At 43.5% G+C, this 23,891-nt stretch overlaps 1 protein-coding gene across 1 annotated transcript; it reads right to left on the reverse strand.

Moving 5' to 3' along the window:
- Positions 1–527: 527 nt before the first annotated feature.
- LOC138353545 (beta-1,4-glucuronyltransferase 1-like) lies at positions 528–21,264 on the reverse strand. Its single transcript, XM_069306718.1, has 4 exons — positions 21,039–21,264; positions 17,420–17,619; positions 8,879–9,040; positions 528–847 (listed from the first exon to the last, which is right to left on the reverse strand). The coding sequence occupies exons 1-4, from the start codon at positions 21,223–21,225 to the stop codon at positions 650–652; spliced, it is 747 nt and encodes a 248-aa protein (XP_069162819.1). The 5' UTR covers positions 21,226–21,264; the 3' UTR covers positions 528–649.
- Between the last annotated feature and the right edge of the window lie 2,627 nt (positions 21,265–23,891).

Raw genomic sequence — 23,891 nt, forward strand, 5'->3', positions numbered from 1 at the left:
AGTGTGAGGTGCTCAGTGTCACATTATGTTGTGAGGTGGTGCTGTGAGGTGCTCAGTGTCCCATGATGCTGTAAGGTGCTCAGTGTCCCATGACTCTGTGAGGTGCTCAGTGTCCCAAGACGCTGTGAGGTGCTCAGTGTCACATGATGTTGTGAGATGCTCAGTGTCCCATGATGCTGTGAGGTGCTCAGTGTCCCATGATGCTGTGAGGTGCTCAGTGTCACATGATTGTGAGGTGCTCAGTGTCACATGATGCTGTGAGGTGCTCAGTGCCATGACGCTGTGAGGTGCTCAGTGTCACATGACCCAATCAATATTGATTCGTGCATTAAGAAGCTTTGTTTCGCTCCAACGTCTTGATTGGAGACGACAGTGCTCCTGTCGCAGTCCCGCTATCTACAGACATCCCTGATCAGACACAATAAAACAAAATAAAAAAAGACAATAAAAACTTTTATTTCACATAAAATACACTCCTGAAATGCTTCTACAAATGTGAGAATAATCTGTGTATAGCACATGAGCCTCACATCCGTACACTATTGACAAAGTCACTCCATATACTATTTACAATGTCACATCCATACACTATTGAGAACATCACTCCATACACTACTGATAATGTCATTCTCTCTGTCCAACTCTTTTGTCATATAGAACAATTTTTGCCGGAGCCGAAGAGGACATCGTATTGATGCTGGATCTTGTTGTGGATTAAGATGTTCTGGGGGCCCACAACTGCCTCCCTGGCAGGCTCCGTGCGGTACACCTTGATGCCCGGCCGGTGCACGAGGAAGGCGTTGTCCAGCACGTGGAACTCGTAGTCGTGCAAGCACATGATGTATGCCTGGTGGGGTGGGAAGGAGGAGACAAAGGTTAAAGGCATCACAAGGTCATGAAGTATATATATTCGAGGTAAGGAACTATTATTGCTGTATATATTTACATAAGTGACTTTAGCTTCTTGTTGTTCCTTGAAAATTGTCCACATTCAGGTTGTTGTTAATTTCAGTTTTATTTGGGCTATTAGACTTCTTCAAGTGCGTATCTAAGGTTACTTGAAGCAGAAAAGGTGAAGCAGTAGCACCAAACAAAACTGATGCAAACATGTATGTGATTGCACTGTTTGGATCACTAGGATCCCTGAACCATAAGAACTTCTTGTAGCAAACTGAAACTCACTTTAATGTGGATATCTCAAGGATTGTGTTCTTATCTTCCCCTACGTTTTGTGTATTTTAATGTGAACGTCTAATACCTGAAATGTATTGTACCAAACTTTGTGTCATTAGTAGTTAATTTACAGGATGTTTGAATATATCAGACAAGATGCCAAAGTGAATTACATAGAAGTACAAATATGGCATTATATGAGCATTGAAATTGCTCCATTCGTCACTTGTGGTAAATCCTTTCCAGTTGTTTACTCAAGGGGGAGGTGTATTGCACAACTTTGCATTTATCCAGCCTATGCTTGAAGCTTTCATGTGTGTGCTTCTGTTATTGCATTTGGTAATATATTCCTCAGAGCTGAAACTCCGTTTCCAGATCAGAGTTTTCCTATTTCTTTTCGGCATCTAAACTTCATCAAATTTAATACATTGAATCTGTTCAAGTTTTGACTTAAATGTTTATAGTTATTTTGCCCATTTTAAAAGGGCATTTGTAACCATTACTCATCTCTCCTCGTTCTCTAAGACCTTTTGTGTTTACTTAGCCTGCTTTCATTAGGAAGGCTTTTAGTGCCTGGATTAACTTAATCGCTCATTTCTGTATACTCTGAAGAGAAATTACTTTGATTCTATAACATAGTGTCGGAATCTGAGCTACATACTCTAAGTTGGGTCTCTCTCGGGCAGGATATTGTAAGTAACAACAAAGCTTTTATTACTAGCTTGAGCTCCCTCGCTGTGCATAAATATACAGTGATGACACTTCGAGTGTAACACGCCTCTCACGGGTGACACACCTCTCAAGGGTGACACGCCATTCAAGGGTGACCGTCATGTGTGGGTGAGTAAACACATGTCAGTGTACGGTTGTGATCATTTTGTCCAGTAAAGTGTAAACTGAGGCCTCATTCTTACCATTCAGAGTGATAGGACCGTGTTTTGCTGCCAATGGTATTGTTTAGCTGTTGAAAGCGACACTTTAGATTAACGTAATGTAGCTTCATGTCAAAGTGTATTAATGAGTAAGTTTATTGAACCGATTTATTTTGCTGTACACGTGTCTTTTCGTCATCCCTTTTTCTGAGTACTGCCCCATTATTTTCTGTTATTTAATTATTGCTACTTGTTTTAATTGGGTTGGCTCAGGGTATCTAGACCCCATAGCCTCAACTACTGAATACAAATTCGGTGTGATAATTCATTACTAGATTGCTTAAGCAGTTGAGGGACTAACGACGGTGACCTAGTATGCTGGGTTGGTGATGAGAGTTGACCAGAACCTTACATCTGGTGTGTCCACCAGGGGGCCCTGGCAGTTGCAAGCCCCACACCTTGACACCTGAGATACAGTGGACCTCGGCAGTTGCTCTCGCCTGTTGTTATTCTCTGCAACGTGACCTCATGCAGTGTGACCACCACCGGTGTTGGTGCAGTCCCATGCAATTGCAGGTTGTTGTAGGAAGAAAACAATAAAAAATAAATACCCTCACACCGATGTAGACTGGAGAAGAAGACGTGTTTGGTACGCCTGGCATACCGATTCGCTCGAGTGAGTCACACATGCTCTCAGATATCGGCGGATGGTTGGAAAGTTTATATCAGAAAAACTCATACAGAAGAGCCCAGTATCATGGGACCATCCGCAAGGAGCAGGCAATTACCTAAAAGAGGATCACTCAGTCACGTAGTAGTTGTGGACGTTGCTAGGCACAGATAATTGGTTATTACAAGGGGCAAGTTGATTATGATGGATGAATATTTCCTCGCGAGGTTGAGGCCGAGGGACTGAAAGGCTCCCTTATGGTGAACCTCCAACCAGTGCAGAAGGTGGACATATACTTCACCTGTCAGCAGTAGTCTTTTGTTGGACTTAGTCTTATTTAGTTAAGTACTTCACTGTTAATTGTTTGATTTTGATAAATGCTTTTCTTTACTTCGGCCTCAGTGACCAGGATTCTGTTCAAATTTTGCATTACAGCTTTAGTTTGAGTAAATTTGACAAAAATGTGTGTTTCAGTCATCTGTGTTCCATATCTCTACCACCTACCGAGGCCTAAAGAGCTGATTGTTTCTAAGCTGACCCATAGGGTCAACAAAGACATTATCACTGTGGGATGGATTTTGGGGAGTTCACTACAAGGCCGCTTCACAGTTCGAGCCTCAAGATTACACAAAGGTGCTGGCAGACTTGGCGACTGGTCAAAACATCAGACTCCAGGCCAGAAGGTCAGGCATTATAGCTCCCTCAGTACCATCACCAGCACAAGACCCTGCCCTGCGGTCTCATCTGGAAGAGACAGTGGACGAAGGAGATGCGAAGCTTTCATCCCTTTCAGGTATAACTGGCATAGACAAGCATGAATTAGAGTAGTATGGATTCGAGTAATAGTCAGTGAGTACTAGGAGTGGGAACCCCACCTGAGGTCGGGTTCCAGGTCCCCCCACTCTGTCCAGGAGCGCTGGGCCGTTTATGGGTATTAACTGGAGTTCTTTCTGGTCATCAGTTCTGAAAAGGGGATTGTGCATCACAACGTACATCAAATTAATAATGACCCAATTAGTATCGATAACCTCTAGAAGCTCATAAAACAGTTAATCTCACTATGTGCGAATCCAAGTCAAATGCCGATAGTTTCAGAAAGACGACCACGTTATTTACTTGATTTGGAGTCTAAAGTGAGAAACTACGATAGAACCGCGCTCCGAGCCACCACATCAAGAGTCCACCTTCATGCTCCTAGCCACCACATCAGGAGTCCACCTTCATGCTCCGAGTCACTACATCAAGAGTCCACCTTCATGCTCCGAGGGCATGGGCGCATGGGTTGTAGGGCGCTTCATCACATGAAGCGCCCTACAACCTGTGCGTCTCAAGTGTACCTCACGTGTACCTGCACGCTGTTATGTCAAACAATAAACCTGACACATGTGGGAGAAGACTGCCATCTATGCCTTCCACCAGCCCAGCTATGCCATGCCTGAGTCCGTGTAGCTAATACAGCCTCATCCAGCTGTTAATTTAAGGAAATATGTATTGGAAGTGAATGTGTCAACGCTAGCCGACTGAAAGTATAAAATCTCTACTATTTGTGTCAAGCGGTACCTTGTGTTGCTCTCGATGATTTGTCTGTGAAACGTTTGTCTGTGTGGTAAATGCTCTCCAGACCTGTTGAGCACACTCGGGGACTTGAGTTAGAAGAGATTCGCCATCAGCATGAAGCAGCTATGGTAACAGTTAAACAGACGTATGAGCAGATGCTGAAGGAAGAACAGCAGCGCTGTCGTTGTCATCGCGAAGAACATAGTGAGTATATGAGTATAGTGACCTGGACAGTAACCCACAGTCAGCAGCCAGGACTGAGAGCAGTATAGTGAGCGAGGCTCACACACCTGGTGACTTAAATACCACCACTCGTCTAGCTAGAGGGTTTGATATATCACAACTAGGACTTGCGGAACTGGAAAGCCTTTTAAAAACAGTGCTTCCAAATCTCTTAAAACAGAATTCATAAATAGAATTCATAAATAAATATGAATTCATAAATCTCGCACAGAATTCATAGTCAAAAAATTCATACGAGAGACAGTGTATTGCAGCTGTATTGCCTTGCAGCCAGCTGCATCACAGAACTTAGAGGGATACCAGGAGTGATACAAAGCAAAGCAAAGGGACAGTAAATTACACAAACACACATATAAGCTCTTGTGGACTAAAAATTAGATATCAAGTATGGATCCCTCCACAAACTCCCCCAATACATCGGTGCTTCGTATCCTCAGTTGGAACATAGCATCACTCAGGAAAAGACTTCCTGATCACCACAAAGTGACGACCGAGCCCATTGATGTCGTCTGCTTTCTGGAGTGCAGAGTTCCCACCAGGTCTCCACCCCCCCTAAATTACTCTCCTTTGCTGTCTGTAACCTTAAATCCAGTCACTCTTGTATTTTGTATGTTAAGAAGTCCCTTCCTCACCAGCCACTCCCAGCCAAGTCAACCAAAGGGCTTCAGTATCATGGTGTGAGGATCTACGTGGGGAACTCTGCTCTCAATATCTTTAACCTGTATGCTCCTAGTAATAAGTTTAATTATACTGACCTTCCTATCTGTATTCAGACTGAGCCGACCATCATTACAGGTGATTATAACGCTAGACTTAGGAATATTGGTAATTCATAGCTCAGTAATCGTAACGGCAACCAACTGTTGTCACTATTAGGTAGTCACAATGATGCACAGAGTGTGGGTGGCCTTAAACCGACGCATATCTATGGAGATATTCTTGATATATGTCTCGGTTTCAACGTCTCCCACACCGTCTGCGTCTCTTTAATAGTGTCAGATATGGCGTCTGATCATCTGTCCATATTAGCCACTGTAAGCATTGGAAGCTCTATTTGACACAAAAGCAACAATTTTGTTGCTTATGTGTCAGAATGGTACAGTTCATCTGAGCCTTCTTCAGTTGAAGATTTTAACAATGAACTCACAGGTACTATCGAACAGTTTATAGAATCACTTAATCCATCATCTAGGCCACGTAACCCAAATTACACTTTTGCCTATTATAATGATTCCAAATTACATACACTAAAACGCACTGCCAGAAGAATTGGACTAACTTATAAAAGGACCCGCACTGCTGAAATGCTTAAGCTCTACGTATGGTAGAGCTGAGGCAGACAGACTGGGAAACTTTTGTCATCGATCTCAATTCTCACACGCAACTAAGCCGGGCATGGAAGGATATAAACAAGATTAAAGGGAAAAAAGCTGCAGAGATCTCGCTCCCTAATCATCTGCACAGAGCAAATGAGCTTATTGATGCTTGGGCCACAATTTCCAGCTTTGACAGGCTTCCTCTACTCACACAGAATGAGGTAATAATAGATATGCTGATAGAGTAAGGCTCCTTGACTTAATGCTTCATCAAGAGGATGACTGTGACATGTTTTTTTTTTACTGAAGAGGATGTAGACTCTACTCTACTTAAAGGCAAAGCTACATCACCCGGGGAGACTGGAGTTACCGTCTTCTTTACAGAATTAGTAACGTGTTGTATCCCTAGATATATGGCTTCATGCATGGAAAGAGTGTATGTCAATGTATTACCACCTTCCTCACCAGAGGAAGGTGGTAATACAATGCACTTCTATACTCAGCAATGTTACGGTGCCCTCTCCTTATTTCTCCCGAATGCCAGCGTTAAGAGTCATATTCTCGTACCTTGCAGGTTCACTCCTGAGATGCAAGGAGTCATTTGATATAAGAGGCTACTAAATAGATTACTTATTTATGGAGAAATTATCATTTATAAGATTTGCAGGTAAGGGGGCTTATGCCCCTAATACTTGAGGGGCGAGAGAGAGAGGCACAGCTACAGCATGAGGAGCAGGAGAGGGAGGCGCAGCAGCAATATAAGGGACGAGAGAGAGGCACAGTTGCAGCAAGAAGAGAGAGAGGCACAGCAGCGACGTAAGGTTCAGCTCCAAATGCGCCGAGCCGAGGTAGAAGTGATCAAGGAGGTCGAGCTGAGACGTGTTGAACACGGGCTAGTCTCGGTACCTGCACGCCGGGACGACCTCAAGGCAAGGAAGCACGACCTACCAACTTTTGAATCTCTAGAGGCCGAGGCTTTCTTCAACCATTTCAAGAGGATAGCAACATTGAAGAAATGGCCGGAAGAGGATTGGTATGCGTTGGTGCAGAGCAGACTGACCGGTGAAGCGAAAGAGGCTTGTAACATGTTAGACACTGAGGAGTGCGCCAGGTACGACACAATCACGAAGGCGGTGCTCCACTCATACAGACTGACTCCGGAGGTCTACCAGAAACGTTTTCGTGAGTGCAAAAGAGCATCGGGGAGGTCGTATGCTGAGACTGCTTGTGACATGGAGCGTAAGTTTCTCAGGTGGCTGAAAGCCGAAGAGGTGGAAACGATGGAGGACCTGAAGTAGTTGATTGTGATGGAAAAGTTCATGTCGATGCTCCATCCAGAACTCAAGGTCAGAGTGAAAGAGGCAGGAATTAAGGACCTTAAAGCTGCCGTGGACAGAGCCGACATGCTGGAGGAGGCACTACATGCAGGCGATGAGTCACAATAACGTGGCTAAAGTATGTTGACCAGATCACACACTAGAAGGTGAAGGGACGACGAGGTTTCGGTCCGTCCTGGACCATTCTCAAGTCGATTGTGTCGTCGAAGAAACCGAAACATCGTCGTCCCTTCACCTTCTAGTGTGTGGTCTGGTCAACGAGGCACTACATCTCCGTAGGGAGGGACCGCCCTGACACTCGCCTTACCCATGGTTTGGAGGGAACTTCAAGAGTTCAGGAAGAGCGAGGACGGGCGGGGCTCTCTCAAGAGCTTACCCAGTGAAGTGAACCCCCGGTTCAGGAGCTCGAGGGACGCTGGGAGGAGGCCCCAATGTGTGAGTGGCGGACCTAACTCTGTAGCAGGAGCTACTGCCAGAAAACCGACGACGGGGAGTCCAAAGAGGACCCAGGGTACGTCTGCCGTTGGTGCTACCAGGGTGACTGGTAGCGGGTCGCCCAGGGAAGGCGGCCGATGCTTTAATTGTGGAGGTCGGGGACTCTGTGCTCGAGAATGTGGCTGACCCAAGCACGGTGGTAACGTGGCCTTCGTAAGAGTAGGAAGCGAGGAAGCCAACGATACCCTAGGTAAGATGCCAGTGATGAGGGAGAAGAGAATTAACCCCTTTGCATGAGGGAACGGTGAAGATAAGAGTGCAACTGGCACTTTAAGTCTTTTAATTTATTAGCACATTTAATACAAAAGATAATCAGTTCAGTTCAATTCAGTTAATAGTAATAATAAATATCCTTTCTTAATTAATTCAGACGCGATTCAGCCTCTCTCGTAATACGTCACATTCTTTACGCAATCGTTAAAAAAAATACAATATATTAGCAAGAAATATGGCAGAATTAATACTGACATTTCCTGTGCCTCGGTCTTGATAATAAATTCTGTCACTCGAGTCTGTGTTACTGGGTAGACAAAACAGTTGCATTTCTTACAGAGTGACTCAACGAGAGAAAATTAATAACTGCTTGAAATAATCTGTGGCAAATAACCTGGGAGTAATTCGACCTTATTTCGTAGTGTAATGATTGTTTTATAATATTTAATTAACTAGTTCATGATGACGAAGTCTGGCAAAGTATTTTATTGAAGATTGTCCATGAGGGACAAGGAGTTACGGACGCCAGATGAAGGAAGGTTGCATAAACACAGAGAACTCTCAGCTCGTGTTCATTATCAGTGCTCAAGAAATCTTTCTCATTGGAAAGATATATATATATATATACGCCTTGAAGTGTACCCAACTTCTCAGTGAACATACACAAAGTTTATTCTAGTCCTGAGGAGAGAGAGAGAGACAGTGAGAGAGAGAGAGAGAGAGAGAGAGAGAGAGAGAGAGAGAGAGAGAGAGAGAGAGAGAGAGAGAGAGAGAGAGAGAGAGAGAGAGAGAGAGAAAGAGAGACAGAGAGAGAGAGAGAGAGAGAGAGAGAGAGAGAGGGGGGGAGAGAGAGAGAGAGAGAGAGAGAGAGAGAGAGAGAGAGAGAGAGAGAGAGAGAGAGAGAGAGAGAGAGAGAGAGAGGAGTGAGAGACAGAGAAGAGTGAGAGACAAAAAGGAGTGAGAGACAGAGAGGGAAAAGAGAGTGGCATAATTTGTACTAACCTGAGTCATTTTGTCACTCTTGCCTTCCCAGGTGAGTCTCTCATCATAGAGAGGGTCGAGGTTGGTGCCCACGAAGAAAGGCTCCCAGGACTGGAAGGGCGGCGTTCGTTTACCAATTTGGAATACAGTCATGCCTGGCTTCACTGGGGCCTCCAACCACTCCTTCCAGAAAATGTAGTTTGAATATTTATATGAATTACTTTACATTAATGCGTTTTTTTAAACATGATTCAATGAGATGTGGATTATTTAACAATTAAATGTTTTGGTGAAGACTGCTGATATTAAAAGGCAAAAAAATGATGCTACCATAGCACTTAAAAAGAAGTCTATTGACAACTTTTCCAGCAATTGGTGACATGTTGCCGACCAGCATCACACACACACACACACACACACACACACACACACACACACACACACACACACACACACACACACACACACACACAAAACATGTGTGTGGCCGCAGCTTGACCAACAGAGAGGGTAATGTTTATGTGGCTGCCAAGGACGGTCTACAAGTACAGTCCCACACCAGTTGTCTGCCATTCCTCCACAGGTGTAGTGTGATTCCATCCAGTTGACCAGCAAAGTCAGAAAAGTGATGGGATATTAGAAGACGAGGCTCTCTCCCTACTGGACGCTGGGCAGAGGAAAGGCTCTACTTGATGATGGCTCCACATCTGCTTTGCCACAAACACACTTACATAGAGTGTGGATTAGAACTGCAAGGCAGCTGCAATACAAAGCCACTGCAGATCAAGAAATGTATACCTGTCACATAGGGAATGCCAAAAGGAAATCCACTGCATGGGGAGCATATATGGTTGAGAGGTGAGCATGTTACTGGGTATTGTTGTTGTCTACAGCAAAGTTGTAGTCTCTTTGTCCACGATGGGGCTGTTCCAGGTGGATAGTTTGTTGATTTTTGGTAGTGTTGGTCTGATTGCTGTGGTTGCCAGGGTATCCCAATTAGTGATGCATTCTGTTCAGTATGTGTCATGTATTCTGGCGAGTCACCTAAATTATCAGGTAAAATTTCTATCATCAGGTCATCTGATGCTGAAGGGAGAGACAGGAAGGATGAAACAGCAATTTGGGTAACAATATGGACACCAAGGCCACCGAGTCTGACTGGAAGAGTTTCTTGTTTAATCTGACAGTCACTAAGGGGAAGGTTGACAGCTATTTCTAACACGATTTTCTTAATAGAAACTACCAAAAGTTTGTAACTGTTCCTGGACGATCTGCAATCGTCCAAGAACAGTTACAAACTTTTGGTGATTTCTTTTAAGAAATCCCCTTGCTGGACACCTTCTCTTGATCTGATTTCATGTTTGCCAGAGAATAACTTTGATTCACTACTGTAGCACGATAGAATGAATGGGCAAAGAGGACGGAAGAGGCAATATACAACACGGAGCACTGCATCTCTTCGGACCGTGTTGAAGGCATTTATAAAGTCCAGTTTGATTAGAGACTTTCGGTCAGAGATGTTGCCGATGTATGCTCGTTCTGAACGAGCGGCAGCTTCACAATCTTGTGGACCACCAATTGAAGTTGATTTGGCTTCACCAATTGAGCCGCTTGTTGGCTGATAATGCCTGAACAACGAGGCGTAAGATAATGTTGCCAACCGTGATTGGCATGGCCCCGTCTATCTTATTAAGTGTACAGCGGTAAGCACCAAAAAATAAAAAGTGGGTTGATGACCTCTGGTATACCATTATGAACGTGTTGACAAGTCTTATGAGTTCCGTAAGAAGACCTCGTGCAGCATCACCAAGTACCGGGCTTAGCCATTGCTTGACGTGTTGGCATTTTTTCTTGTAAAGCCACCTGGTAACCTAGGTGGAAAATAATAGGTGTCATTATAGATTTCAGGTTCGCCAACAACTAATGGGTCTAATCTGGTGTCATATGCTCATGGTATGATATTGTTTCATACGAGTGTGAGTGTCTGTTCTGTAGAGCTTCTGCTGTGGCAGAATTGTGTTAAGACATTTCTTCATGGCTGGGGATGACTCGATTAGTGCCTGCTGTATTTCCTTGTTAAATTTTACATTTTGATTTGTGCTCTGATGTTGGAAGTTTTTAATATGTTTTTGTTACAAATTTAGTTGTTGGTGTTTTTTGCTGGATGAGGCAGGCGAACTTGGTTATCTTCTCTTGGGTATTCATAGACAGCCTTAATGACCGTAGGTGAAAGTGATGTGTTTCCTCCTTGGAGAGACGAAGATATAAAAAAGAGGATATAATGACATGTTAGAATAGTTTCTGGAGTATTATTGACTTAGATTTGAGAGTTTGGCTATTGTTTTGCGGCGGGATGCTTTTTGGAATATATGTTAATGTTGTAGCAGATGCAGGCTTGTTCGCATTTGTGTTCCACACGTGTGCCCCAAAGAATGAGGTGATTTGATAAAAAACTATGCCCAAGATTACCTTCAGAGTACCTGTGGGATGATGGAGAATTAGCCTCGGCTATCATCATCTTTTGTCCGGTCGTGATGGTCGAGTTGTTAAGGTGTCCTGTACACCATTTGCAGAGTGCTCCTGGCAGTATGGGTTCAAGTCACTTTTGGGGTGTGAGTTTTCAGATGCGTATATGACTGGAATCACAATGCGGATTCAGAGCTGGCAGGTCCACCATCGACATGGTCTTTTCCCTCAGACAACTGCAGGAGAAATGCAGGGAACAGAAGCAGCCACTCTTCGTAGCCTTCATAGATCTGACGAAGGCCTTCGACCTCGTCAGCAGGGATGGCCTGTTCAAGATCCTCCCCAAGATCGGATGCCCAGCCAGGCTCCTCAGCATCATCAGATCTTTCCATGAGAACATGAGGGGCACCGTGGTCTTTGATGGCCTAACATCAGACGCTTTTGACATCCGAAGTGGAGTAAAGCAGGGCTGCGTACTGGCTCCAACCCTATTCGGGATTTTCTTCGCAGTTATGCTGCGGCACGCCTTCGGATCTGTCACGGAAGGCAATTACCTCCGGACCAGGTCGGATGGAATGCTCTTTAACCTCGCCAGGCTGAGAGCCAAGACGAAGGTTCGGCTGAGGTGTCTGTGCGACTTCCTTTTTGCCGATGATGCAGCAGTCACTGCCCACTCAGCTGAAGACCTCCAACGGCTCATAACCCGCTTCAGCGAGGCCTCTCAGGCTTTCGGACTCACCATCAGTCTGAAGAAAACACAAGTCATGGGACAAGGAGTAGACTCCCCACCTGACATCGGCATCTCTGATTCCAAACTGGAAGTCGTTCACGACTTCGTGTACCTGGGCTCCACAATCTCTGACTCCCTCTCTCTTGATACGGAGCTAAACAAACGCATCGGTAAGGCATCTACTACCATGTCCAGACTGACAAAGAGAGTGTGGGCCAACAATAGGCTAACTGAGTATACTAAGATTCAGGTTTACAGATCCTGTGTCCTGAGCACTCTCCTTTATGGCAGTGAGTCTTGGACACTCCGTGCCCGTCAGGAAAGACAGCTACATGCCTACCACATGCGCAGCCTTAGACACATCTTGGACATCACCTGGCAGGACAAGGTGACAAACAACAACGTCTTGGGGAGAGCAAGAATCACCAGCATGTACACAATGATGAAACAGAGACGAATGTGCTGGCTCGGGCACGTTGTGCGAATGGGCGACGGCAGGATCCCCAAGGATCTCCTGTACGGAGAGCTGAGGCAGGGAAAGCGTCCAACAGGCAAGCCCCAGCTACGGTACAAAGACGTATGCAAAAGGGACCTGAAAGCCATGGACGTCGATCTTGTTATATGGGAGACACTGGCTGCAGATCGTTCAGCCTGGAGGCAGTCTGTTCAAAGAGGTCTCTCCAAGTTCGAGGAGTCACTTGCCAAGGAATTGGAGGCTAAGAGACAGAGAAGGAAAGCCGGTAGCCAGGAAGACAGGCCAGAATCGGACTTCGTTTGTGCTCGGTGTGGGATGGACTGCCACTCTCGGATTGGCCTCATCAGTCACACCAGACGCTGCACCAGGATTAGACAACTAGGGCGCAACTCCATAGTCTCCCGAGACTGAAGGATGCCTACTACTACTACTACTATATGACTGGTGACCATTCACACTTGTTTGCATTTGTGTTCCTCACGCGTACCCCAAAGAATGAGTTGATTTGATAAAATGCTATGCCCAAGATTACCATCTGGGTGCTGGCGGGGGGGGGGGGGGGGGGTTGTCAAATAGCTTCGGCTATCACCTCCTTATATCAGGTCGAGATGGTCAAGTGGATTAAGGCGTCTTGTACAAACCAGTTGCGTTGCTCCTGGCAGTATGGGTTCGAGTCACTTCTGGGGTGTGAGTTTTCAGTTGCATATAGTCCTGGGGACCATTCAGGCTTGTTCGCATCTCTGTTCCTCATGTGTGCCTCAAAGAATGAGGTGATTTGATAAAATGCTATGCCCAAGATTACCATCTGGGTGCCGGCGGGGGGCTGGTTCAAATAGCTTCGGCTATCACCTCCTTATGTCTGGTCGAGATGGTCAAGTGGATTAAGGCATCCTGTACATACCAGTTGCCTTGCTCCTGGCCGTGTGGGCTCGAGTCACTTCTGGGGTGTGAGTTTTCAGTTTCATATAGTCCTGGGACTATTCAGGCTTGTTCGCATTTGTGTTCCTCACGTGTTCCCCAAAGATTGAGGTGATTTGATAAAATGCTATGCCCAAGATTACCATCCGGGTGCCGGTGGGGGGCTGGTTCAAATAGCTTTGGCTATCACCTCCTTATGTCCGGTCGAGATGGTCAAGTGGATTAAGCCGTCCTGTACATACCAGTTGCCTTGCTCCTGGCCGTATGGGTTCGAGTCACTTCTGGGGTGTGAGTTTTCAGTTGTATATAGTCCTGGGACCATTCAGGCTTGTTCGCATTTGTGTTCCTCACGTGTGCCCCAAAGACTGAGGTGATTTGATAAAATGCTATGCCCAAGATTACCATCCGGGTTGGCTGGAGGGTCTTTCAAATAACTTCGCCTATCACCTCCTTATGTCCAGTTGAGATGGTCAAGTGGATTAAGGCGTCCTGTACATACTAGTTGCATTCCTCCTGGCAGTATGGGTTCGAGTCACTTCTGGGGTGTGAGTTTTGAGTTGCATATAGTCCTGGGGACCATTCAGACTTGTTCACATTTGTGTTCCTCTCGTGAGCCCCAAAGAATGAGGTGATTTGATAAAATGCTATGCCCAAGATTACCATCCGGGTTGGCGGGAGGGTCTTTCAAATAGCTTCGGCTATCACCTCCTTATATCCGGTCGAGATGGTCAAGTGGATTAAGATGTCTTGTACATACCAGTGGCGTTGCTCCTGGCAGTATGGGTTCGAGTCACTTCTGGGGTGTGAGTTTTCAGTTGCATATAGTCCTGGTGACCATTCAGGCTTGTTCGCATTTGTGTTCCTCACGTGTGCCCCAAAGAATGAGGTTATTTGATAAAATGCTATACCCAAGATTACCATCCGGGTGCCGGCAGGGGGGTGGTTCAAATAGCTTCGGCTATCACCTCCTTATGTCCGGTCGAGATGGTCAAGTGGATTAAGGCGTCCTGTACATACCAGTTGCGTTGTTCTTGGCAGTATGGGTTCGAGTTACTTCTGGGGTGTGAGTTTTCAGTTGCATATAGTCCTGGGGACCATTCAGGCTTGTTCGCATTTGTGTTCCTCACGTGTGCCCCAAAGAATGAGGTGATTTGATAAAATGTTATGCCCAAGATTAGCATCTGGGTTGGCGGGAGGGTCTTTCAAATAGCTTCGGCTATCACCTCCTTATGTCCGGTCGAGATGGTCAAGTGGATAAAGGCGTCCTGTACATACCAGTTGCGTTGTTCCTGGCAGTATGGGTTCGAGTCACTTCTGGGGTTTGAGTTTTCAGTTGCATATAGTCCTGGGGACCATTCAGGCTTGTTCGCATTTGTGTTCCTCACGAGTGCCCCAAAGAATGAGGTGATTTGATAAAATGCTATGCCCAAGATTACCATCCGGGTTGGCGGGAGGGTCTTTGAAATAGCTTCGGCTATCACCTCCTTATGTCTGGTCGAGATGGTCAAGTGGATTAAGGTGTCCTGTACATACCAGTTGCATTGCTCCTGGCAGTATGGGTCCGAGTCACTTCTGGGGTGTGAATTTTCAGTTGCGTATAGTCCTGGGGACCTTTCAGACTTGTTCGCATTTGTGTTCCTCACGTGTTCCCCAAAGAATGAGGTGATTTGATAAAATGCTATGCCCAAGATTACCATCCGGGTTGGCGGGAGGGTCTTTCAAATAGCTTCGGCTATCACCTCCTTATGTCTGGTCGAGATGGTCAAGTGGATTAAGGCGTCCTGTACATACCAGTTGCGTTGCTCCTGGCAGTATGGGTTCGAGTCACTTCTGGGGTGTGAGTTTTCAGTAGCATATAGTCCTGGGGACCTTTCAGACTTGTTCGCATTTGTGTTCCTCACATGTGCCCCAAAGAATGAGGTGATTTGATAAAATGTTATGCCCAAGATTACCATCCAGGTGCTGGCGAGGGGTGGGGGGGGGGGGTTCAAATAACTTCCGCTATCACCTCCGTATGTCTGGTCGAGATGGTCAAGTGGATTAAGGCGTCCTGTACATACCCGTTGCGTTGTTCCTGGCAGTATGGGTTCTAGTCACTTTTAGGGTGTGAGTTTCAGTTGCATATAGTCCTGGGTCCCTTTAGACTAGGTCCCTTTATTTGCATAGAGTGTTTACATAGGTTAAGTTTGACTCTAGGAAAATCAAAGAGATATTTATGTCTGGTGTGGTGGGCATGTGTTCTATTACATCTGTCCAGGAAGAGTTCCAGAACAGAGTTTGCACTTAGAAAAAGGGTTTTATAAACGTAATTTACACAAGAGAATGTATGGAGTGAATTTATGTTTAACATGTTTAGGGATTTGAACTGGGGAGCTGTGTGTTGTCTGAAGGCAGAGTTAGTTATTGTCCTGATAGAAGATTTTTGCTGGATGATGATGGGCTTGAGGTAGTTTGCAGAGGTTGAACCCCAAGCACAGATACCATAAGTAAGATAGGAATAGATAAGTGCATATTAGAACGAGAGGAGAGCAGAGTATGGTACATAATATCTGATCTTAGAGAGTATACCAACTATTTTAGAACCCTTTTTAATAATGTGTTGTATATGGGTGCTGAAGTTGAGTCTCTTGTATAAGTACAGGCCAAGTAACTTTCCATAATTTTTATTGCTAATGTTTACATTATCTATCTGAAGTTGAATTGCATTTGTTGATTTGTTTCCAAATATCATATAGTAGGTCTTTTCTATGTTTAATGTGAGTTTGTTGGTTGACATCCACAAGTGGACATTTTGAATTCATTGTTTAAAACATTATTTAACATGAGTGGGTTGGGGTCAGAGTAGATGAGAGTAGTATCATCAGCAAACAGTATAGGTTCAAGCATGTTAGAGACATTAGGGAGATCATTAATGTATATAAGAAACAGAAGGGGTCCTAGGATGCTGCTCTGGGCATCCCTACAGTTAGTGTTAGTGTAGGAGAGGTTATGTCATTGATGGCTACATATTGGTGTCTGTCACTAAGATAGGATCGGATATAGTTCAGATCAAGGCCACGGATTCCATAATGGTGGAGTTTAAGTAAAAGGTAGTTATGGTTAACAGTATCAAAGGCCTTTCTCAGGTCAATGAAGAGTCCAATCGGAAACTCACTTTTGTCAAGGGCTGAGTAGATCAAGTCAAGCAGACTAACCATTGTATCATTGATACTATCTTGGGAGCGGAAGCACAATTGACAGGGATTTAGTATATTGAATTTTACGAGATAGGAGTAGAGCTGTTTGTAAATAATTTTTTCAAATATTTTTGATAATATAGATAGATTCAATATGGGTCTGTAATTATTTATATCTGCCGTGTTACCTCCTTTATGAACTGGCGCTACTTTTGCTTTTTTAAGGATATCAGGAAAGGTATGACACTAAGGATTTATTGAACAGCAATGCTATGGGTGGTGCAAGGGCATGGGAGGCACTCTTGAAACCATCCATGGTATTTCACTAATGTTCCCCAGTTTTGTTTTTTAGCGAGTGAATGATGGACACAACATCTGATGGGCTGACTACTTACACAACACATCCAACTGGTTACACTAGACTCAGATACCAATCATGACTCTGCCTTCAAACTTCCTATTCTAGTGTGACACTGGTCCTAGAGACCATCCACAACATACTTGAAACTGACCCAAATCACTACATGCTTCTAACTTGCACGTGGAAGTTACGTAACTCTAACATGGCAGAGCCTACTAGCCGACCGACCTCCCACTTGCAAATGAAGTGTGAGATGTTTACTCAGTGTATTCGTGGTATATCCAACGTAGCATATATTTCGGAGCTGTTTCAAAAAATGCATTTGTATCGATAAACTACATTAGTACATCCTTTTCAGGACACTTGAAGCCTGCGAAAGAAACTCCCTACCTAACACATGGAGTGAGTTCACAGCACTTCATATCCTAGTACTCACCTGTGATCCAGGTATACTGTGACAAGCAGGACAAACATTCTTATGGAATGGAGCAGCGTCACCTTTGTGGAGCAAACCGAGCAGCTCATTCTTCGTCTCTGGAATGCTGATATTCTCTTTGACTTCGAAAACAGAGAACACGAACACTCGCGGGAATGTTGTATTTGACACATCAGGTTTTTTCAACATTGTGAGGAAGTCTGAAACAGATTCGAACCATTTTATATGCTTCATATTATATATATACATGGGTATATATATATATATATATATATATATATATATATATATATATATATATATGTCGTACCTAGTAGCCAGAACCCACTTCTCAGCCTACTATGCAAGGCCCAATTTGCCTAATAAGCCAAGTTTTCATGAATTAATATATTTTCTCAATTTTTTTCTTGTGAAATGATAAAGCTACCCATTTCATTATGTATGAGGTCAATTTTTTTTATTAGAGTTAAAATAAACGTAGATATATGACCGAACCTAACCAACCCTACCTAACCTATCTTTATAGGTTAGGTTAGGTTAGGTAGCCGAAAAAGTTTGGCTAGGTTAGGTTAGGTAGGTTAGGCAGTAGAAAACCAATTATTTCATGAAAATTTGGCTTATTAGGCAAATCGGGCCTTGCATAGTAGGCCGAGAGGTGCGTTCTGGCTACTAGGTACGACATATATATATATATATATATGTCGTACCTATATATATATATGTCGTACGTATATATATATATATATATATATATATATATATATATATGTCGTACCTAGTAGCCAGAACGCACTTCTCAGCCTACTATGCAAGGCCCAATTTGCCTAATAAGCCAAGTTTTCATGAATTAATTGTTTTTCGACTACCTAACCTACCTAACCTAACCTAACCTAACTTTTTCGGCTACCTAACCTAACCTAACCTGTAAAGATAGGTTAGGTTAGGTTAGGTAGGGTTGGTTAGGTTCGGTCATATATCTACGTTAATTTTAACTCTAATAAAAAACAATTGACCTCATACATAATGAAATGGGTAGCTTTATCATTTCATAAGAAAAAAATTAGAGAAAATATGTTAATTCAGGAAAACTTGGCTTATTAGGCAAATCGGGCCTTGCATAGTAGGCTGAGAAGTGCGTTCTGGCTACTAGGTACGACATATATAAATATATATATATATATATATATATATATATATATATATATATATATATATATATATATATATATAAAACTCACACCCCAGAAGTGACTCGAACCCATACTCCCAGGAGCCACGCAACTGGTATGTACAAGACGCCTTAATCCACTTGACCATCACGACCGGACAAAATGAGGTGATAGCCGAGGCTATTTGAACCACCCCACCGCCGGCACTCGGATAGTAATCTTGGGCATAGCATTTTACCAAATCACCTCATTCTTTGGGGCACACGTGAGAAACACAAATGCGAACAAGCCTGAATGGTCCCCAGGACAATATGCAACTGAAAACTCACACCCCAGAAGTGACTCGAACCCATACTCCCAGGAGCCACGCAACTGGTATGTACAAGACGCCTTAATCCACTTGACCATCACGACCGGACAAAATGAGATGATAGCCGAGGCTATTTGAACCACCCCACCGCCGGCACTCGGATAGTAATCTTGGGCATAGCATTTTACCAAATCACCTCATTCTTTGGGGCACACGTGAGGAACACAAATGCGAACAAGCCTGAATGGTCCCCAGGACAATATGCAACTGAAAACTCACACCCCAGAAGTGACTCGAACCCATACTCCCAGGAGCCACGCAACTGGTATGTACAAGACGCCTTAATCCACTTAACCATCACGACCGGACAAAATGAGGTGATAGCCGAGGCAATTTGAACCACCCCACCGCCGGCACTCGGATAGTAATCTTGGGCATAGCATTTTACCAAATCAATGGGGACCATTCAGGCTTGTTCGCATTTGTGTTCCTCACTTGTGCCCCAAAGAATGAGGTGATTTGGTAAAATGCTATGCCCAAGATTACTATCCGAGTGCCGGCGGTGGGGTGGTTCAAATAGCCTCGGCTATCACCTCATTTTGTCCGGTCGTGATGGTCAAGTGGATTAAGGCGTCTTGTACATACCAGTTGCGTGGCTCCTGGGAGTATGGGTTCGAGTCACTTCTGGGGTGTGAGTTTTCAGTTGCATATTGTCCTGGGGACCATTCAGGCTTGTTCGCATTTGTGTTCCTCACGTGTGCCCCAAAGAATGAGGTGATTTGGTAAAATGCTATGCCTAAGATTACTATCCGAGTGCCGGCAGTGGGGTGGTTCAAATAGCCTCGGCTATCACCTCATTTTGTCCGGTCGTGATGGTCAAGTGGATTAAGGCGTCTTGTACATACCAGTTGCGTGGCTCCTGGGAGTATGGGTTCGAGTCACTTCTGGGTGTGTGAGTTTTCAGTTGCATATTGTCCTGGGGACCATTCAGGCTTGTTCGCATATATATATATATATATATATATATATATATATATATATATATATATATATATATATATATATATATATATATATATATGACAGTGTTAGACCACGGAGGAAAATTGAAACAGGAATTTCCTTAACAGGAATAAGGAAATTCCTGTTTTAATTTTCCTCCGTGGTCTGACACTGTCACATTTTTAATCACGTGTTTATTTTCGTGATATATATACACACACACACACACACACACACACACACACACACACACACACACACACACACACCAGAACGTAGCCAGAACGTACTTCTCGGCCTACTATGCAAGGCCCGATTTGCCTAATAAGCCAAGTTTTCCTGAATTTATACATTTTGCAATATTTTTTTCTTATGAAATGATAAAGCTAACAATTTCAATATGTATGAGTTAATTTATTTTAAATTTGAGGTAAAACTGGCATAGATATACGACCGAACCTAACCAACCCTACCTAACCTAACCTATCTTAACCTACCCTAAACAAACACAATTATGTCAATAATTTATGTTCTTAATATAATTTAATAATAATAATAATTCAAATAAACTAATTGGAAACAATTTATTGAAAATAAAGAAAATCACTCGGCCTATTAGGCAAATCGGGCCTTGCATAGTAGGCCGAGAAGTGCGTTTTGGCTACTAGGTACGACATATATACATATATATATATATATATATATATATATATATATATATATATATATATATATATATATATATATATATATATATATATATATATATATATATATATATACACACAAGAGTTCTTACATTCTTTTCAAGCCACTAGCACGCATAGGGTTTTGGGTAAGTCCTTAAGCCTTTAAATTTCCCTGGAATACGACCCGCCAATTCGTTTAAGAACCAGGTACCCATTCACTGCTGGGTGAACAGAGGCTACAGTTAAAGATTAGCGCCCAGTCAATCCGCCCCGGCCAGGATAGGAACCCGACTAATTATAACTTTTCTTATGATGTCTTGCTGCCATTGCTACTGTTGCTGGTATTATCATGGCTGATTCTAGTGTTGTTGCTGGTATTACCACCGCTGATGCTGGTGTTGGCGCTGTATCTGTTGTTTTCAATGTTATTTAATGTATAGACGCCTCACCTGGGATAAAGTCGACTGAGGGATAAAGTTCCACATCTGCTGGGAAGACGAAGTAGGTGCGAGCGGCCAGCCTGGCGATATTCCTCGCCACATTGATGGGGTAGAGGAGCTTGTTGTGGGCCCTGTAGGTGGTGATGTTGGTCAGGTTGGGGGCCCCCGCCTGGCAGTTTACCCGCCTGCGCAACATCTCCTCCCTCGAGGGGATCTGGGTAGCAAGGAGACGGCAGTTACAAGACAGAGACAAAAATGGTGACGAAACCACACATCAGAAGATGGAGAAACGTCGTCGTATGTCAAATTCGATGATATATGACCTGATAATGGTCCAGGATGGACTAAAACGTCGTCGATGTGTATGGGGCAAGTAACAAAGTCAGTAGACTAACAGATGTTGTCACAGCTAGTATAAGACTTGGCTACAAGTATCTCTGGCAGTTCGGCTTGTATAGGGATCTAGATGAAGTAAAGTGTAAAGTGTGTGGACATAGGCAGGGACACACACTCGAACACTATATCTTGGATTGTTGTAAAATTGAGCCTTTTAGAGATAAATCTAAGCTCACTCTGTATGATATGGCAACCTATCTTATTACCATCTTGAGGTTATCTTGAGATGATTTCGGGGCTTTAGTGTCTCCGCGGCCCGGTCCTCGACCAGGCCTCCACCCCGAAGGAAGCAGCCCGTGACAGCTGACTAACACCCAGGTACTACCTATTTTACTGCTAGGTAACAGGGGCATAGGGTGAAAGAAACTTTGCCCAATGTTTCTCGCCGGCGCCTGGGATCGAACCCAGGACCACAGGATCACAAGTCCAGCGTGCTGTCGGCTCGGCCGACCGGCTCCCTATTGGATAAATTACCTGAAATCCTTGCACTGTACCCACATTTCGCTTCCAGTAGATGAACGACATATGAGATTCAGAAACAAGTGGTGTATTGTGAGGACTAATAATAAACAGAAGCTCCCCTATGACTCTGTAATATCCCCATTGGCCAAACTATTATGTATTAGCGATAAGACCTACCAATAATGTATGATGACTTACTGTAAATATGTAGCTCTTGTAATAGCACTCTCTCTGTAACTAGCTAACATTGTAACTATAAGGTGTGAAGGATAGAAGAAATTGTTTAGGTAATAATCTAAGATGAGGTCTGATAAAGACCTTTTGTGCCCTCTGTCATGCTTTTGCGCTACCGCTCACAGGATGAGTATGGGGTGCACAATAAACTAGCCACCTTCGGCAGCAACAATCAAATCATCGTCGATTCTCCATCTTCTGATGTGTGGTTTGGTCATCATATCTTCTGCCACGTTATTGCGACTCATCAGCTGCATAAAGAAAAAAATGGTTTAGTGTATTGATATCACGTCAATTCTAACACCAGAGGAGCATTCGAACATAATTACATTGGCAGCTGAACGGGAACCTCTAAAACAAATATTGTTTAGTTGGGTTGCTTTGTACATTCCTCATTAGAAGTATAATGGTGCCTATAAAGCCTTTTCGGGATCCCTTTTCGTCATTTAAGATATAGGGACAGGGGGATTGTTACTGTGAGGGAATGAAATTCCCAGCTAGTTTTTCTAGACTGAGCTAGAGTGTATGGTGCACTCTAGCGCTCTAGTGCTCTAGAGACAAGAAGTTCACCCATGCCCTATATGCCCAGGTGGCATGTTGCTATCGCCGTTATCGCCGTGTAATCATTAATTTCCTTATCACTACGGTGACCCTGCTATCGTGAATCATACCTGGATCCAATTTGCGTGATCATGGAACAATTATTAAGGAAACGAATTGAGAAAATAATCTGAATGAGTGAACACGTGCTCAGCCGAGGCACGAGGCAGCCTCGTTGTGATCTGACGTTATTGATAACATTCGTGGTCGTCTGTTATATTTACTATGATAACTGGCAAGAGGTGGAATCGGGTACCTGGTTACCTGGTTGATGGGGTTCTGGGAGTTATTCTACTCCCCAAGCCCGGCCCGAGGCCAGGCTTGACTTGTGAGAGCTTGGTCCACTAGGCTGTTGCTTGGAGCGGCCCGCAGGCCCACATACCCACCACAGCCCGGTTGGTCCGGCACTCCTTGGAGGAATAAATCTAGTTTCCTCTTGAAAACGTCCACGGTTGTTCCGGCAATATTTCTTATGCATGCTGGGAGGACGTTGAACAACCGCGGACCTCTGATGTTTATACAGTGTTCTCTGATAGTGCCTATGGCACCTCTGCTCTTCACTGGTTCTATTCTACATTTTCTTCCATATCGTTCACTCCAGTACGTTCCCAGCAAACAATTTTAGGTTGCCACAACATATCTGGAAAGTATTTGAAAGTATTGGAAACGTTTGTTTTATCGTATCAGATACGATATTGTGTGTGGACTTAAATAGGTTTCCAAAACTTATAACCAAGACATATGTATCTAACACTAATTTGAGATGTTGTGGCAACTTACACTCCTAACATGAGTCATTCATAATCCATTCATACACCAATATGAATCTCTTGTGAAAGGTTTGAGCCTTATCTGAACCCTTTTCACATCTTTGTGTTTAAAGTTAAATTTCTTGAAAATAAATTATATTGTTATATTATATTATATTTTATAATTTATTATTATTTTTCTTATAAAAAAATATATTATATTAGTGTTTTCAATTTAAATATTAAAACCAATTTAAGGGTAAAAAAATCAAATAATTTATATTTCTTTTATTATTTACTAACAAATCAGCAAAAATACAAAAACATATGACCTATATAATTATATATAATATATATATAAATAATTTATATAATATATATATATATATATATATATATATATATATATATATTAGTGTAA

This window comes from Procambarus clarkii, chromosome 58, assembly GCF_040958095.1.
Source record: "Procambarus clarkii isolate CNS0578487 chromosome 58, FALCON_Pclarkii_2.0, whole genome shotgun sequence".
NCBI lineage: Eukaryota > Metazoa > Arthropoda > Malacostraca > Decapoda > Cambaridae > Procambarus > Procambarus clarkii.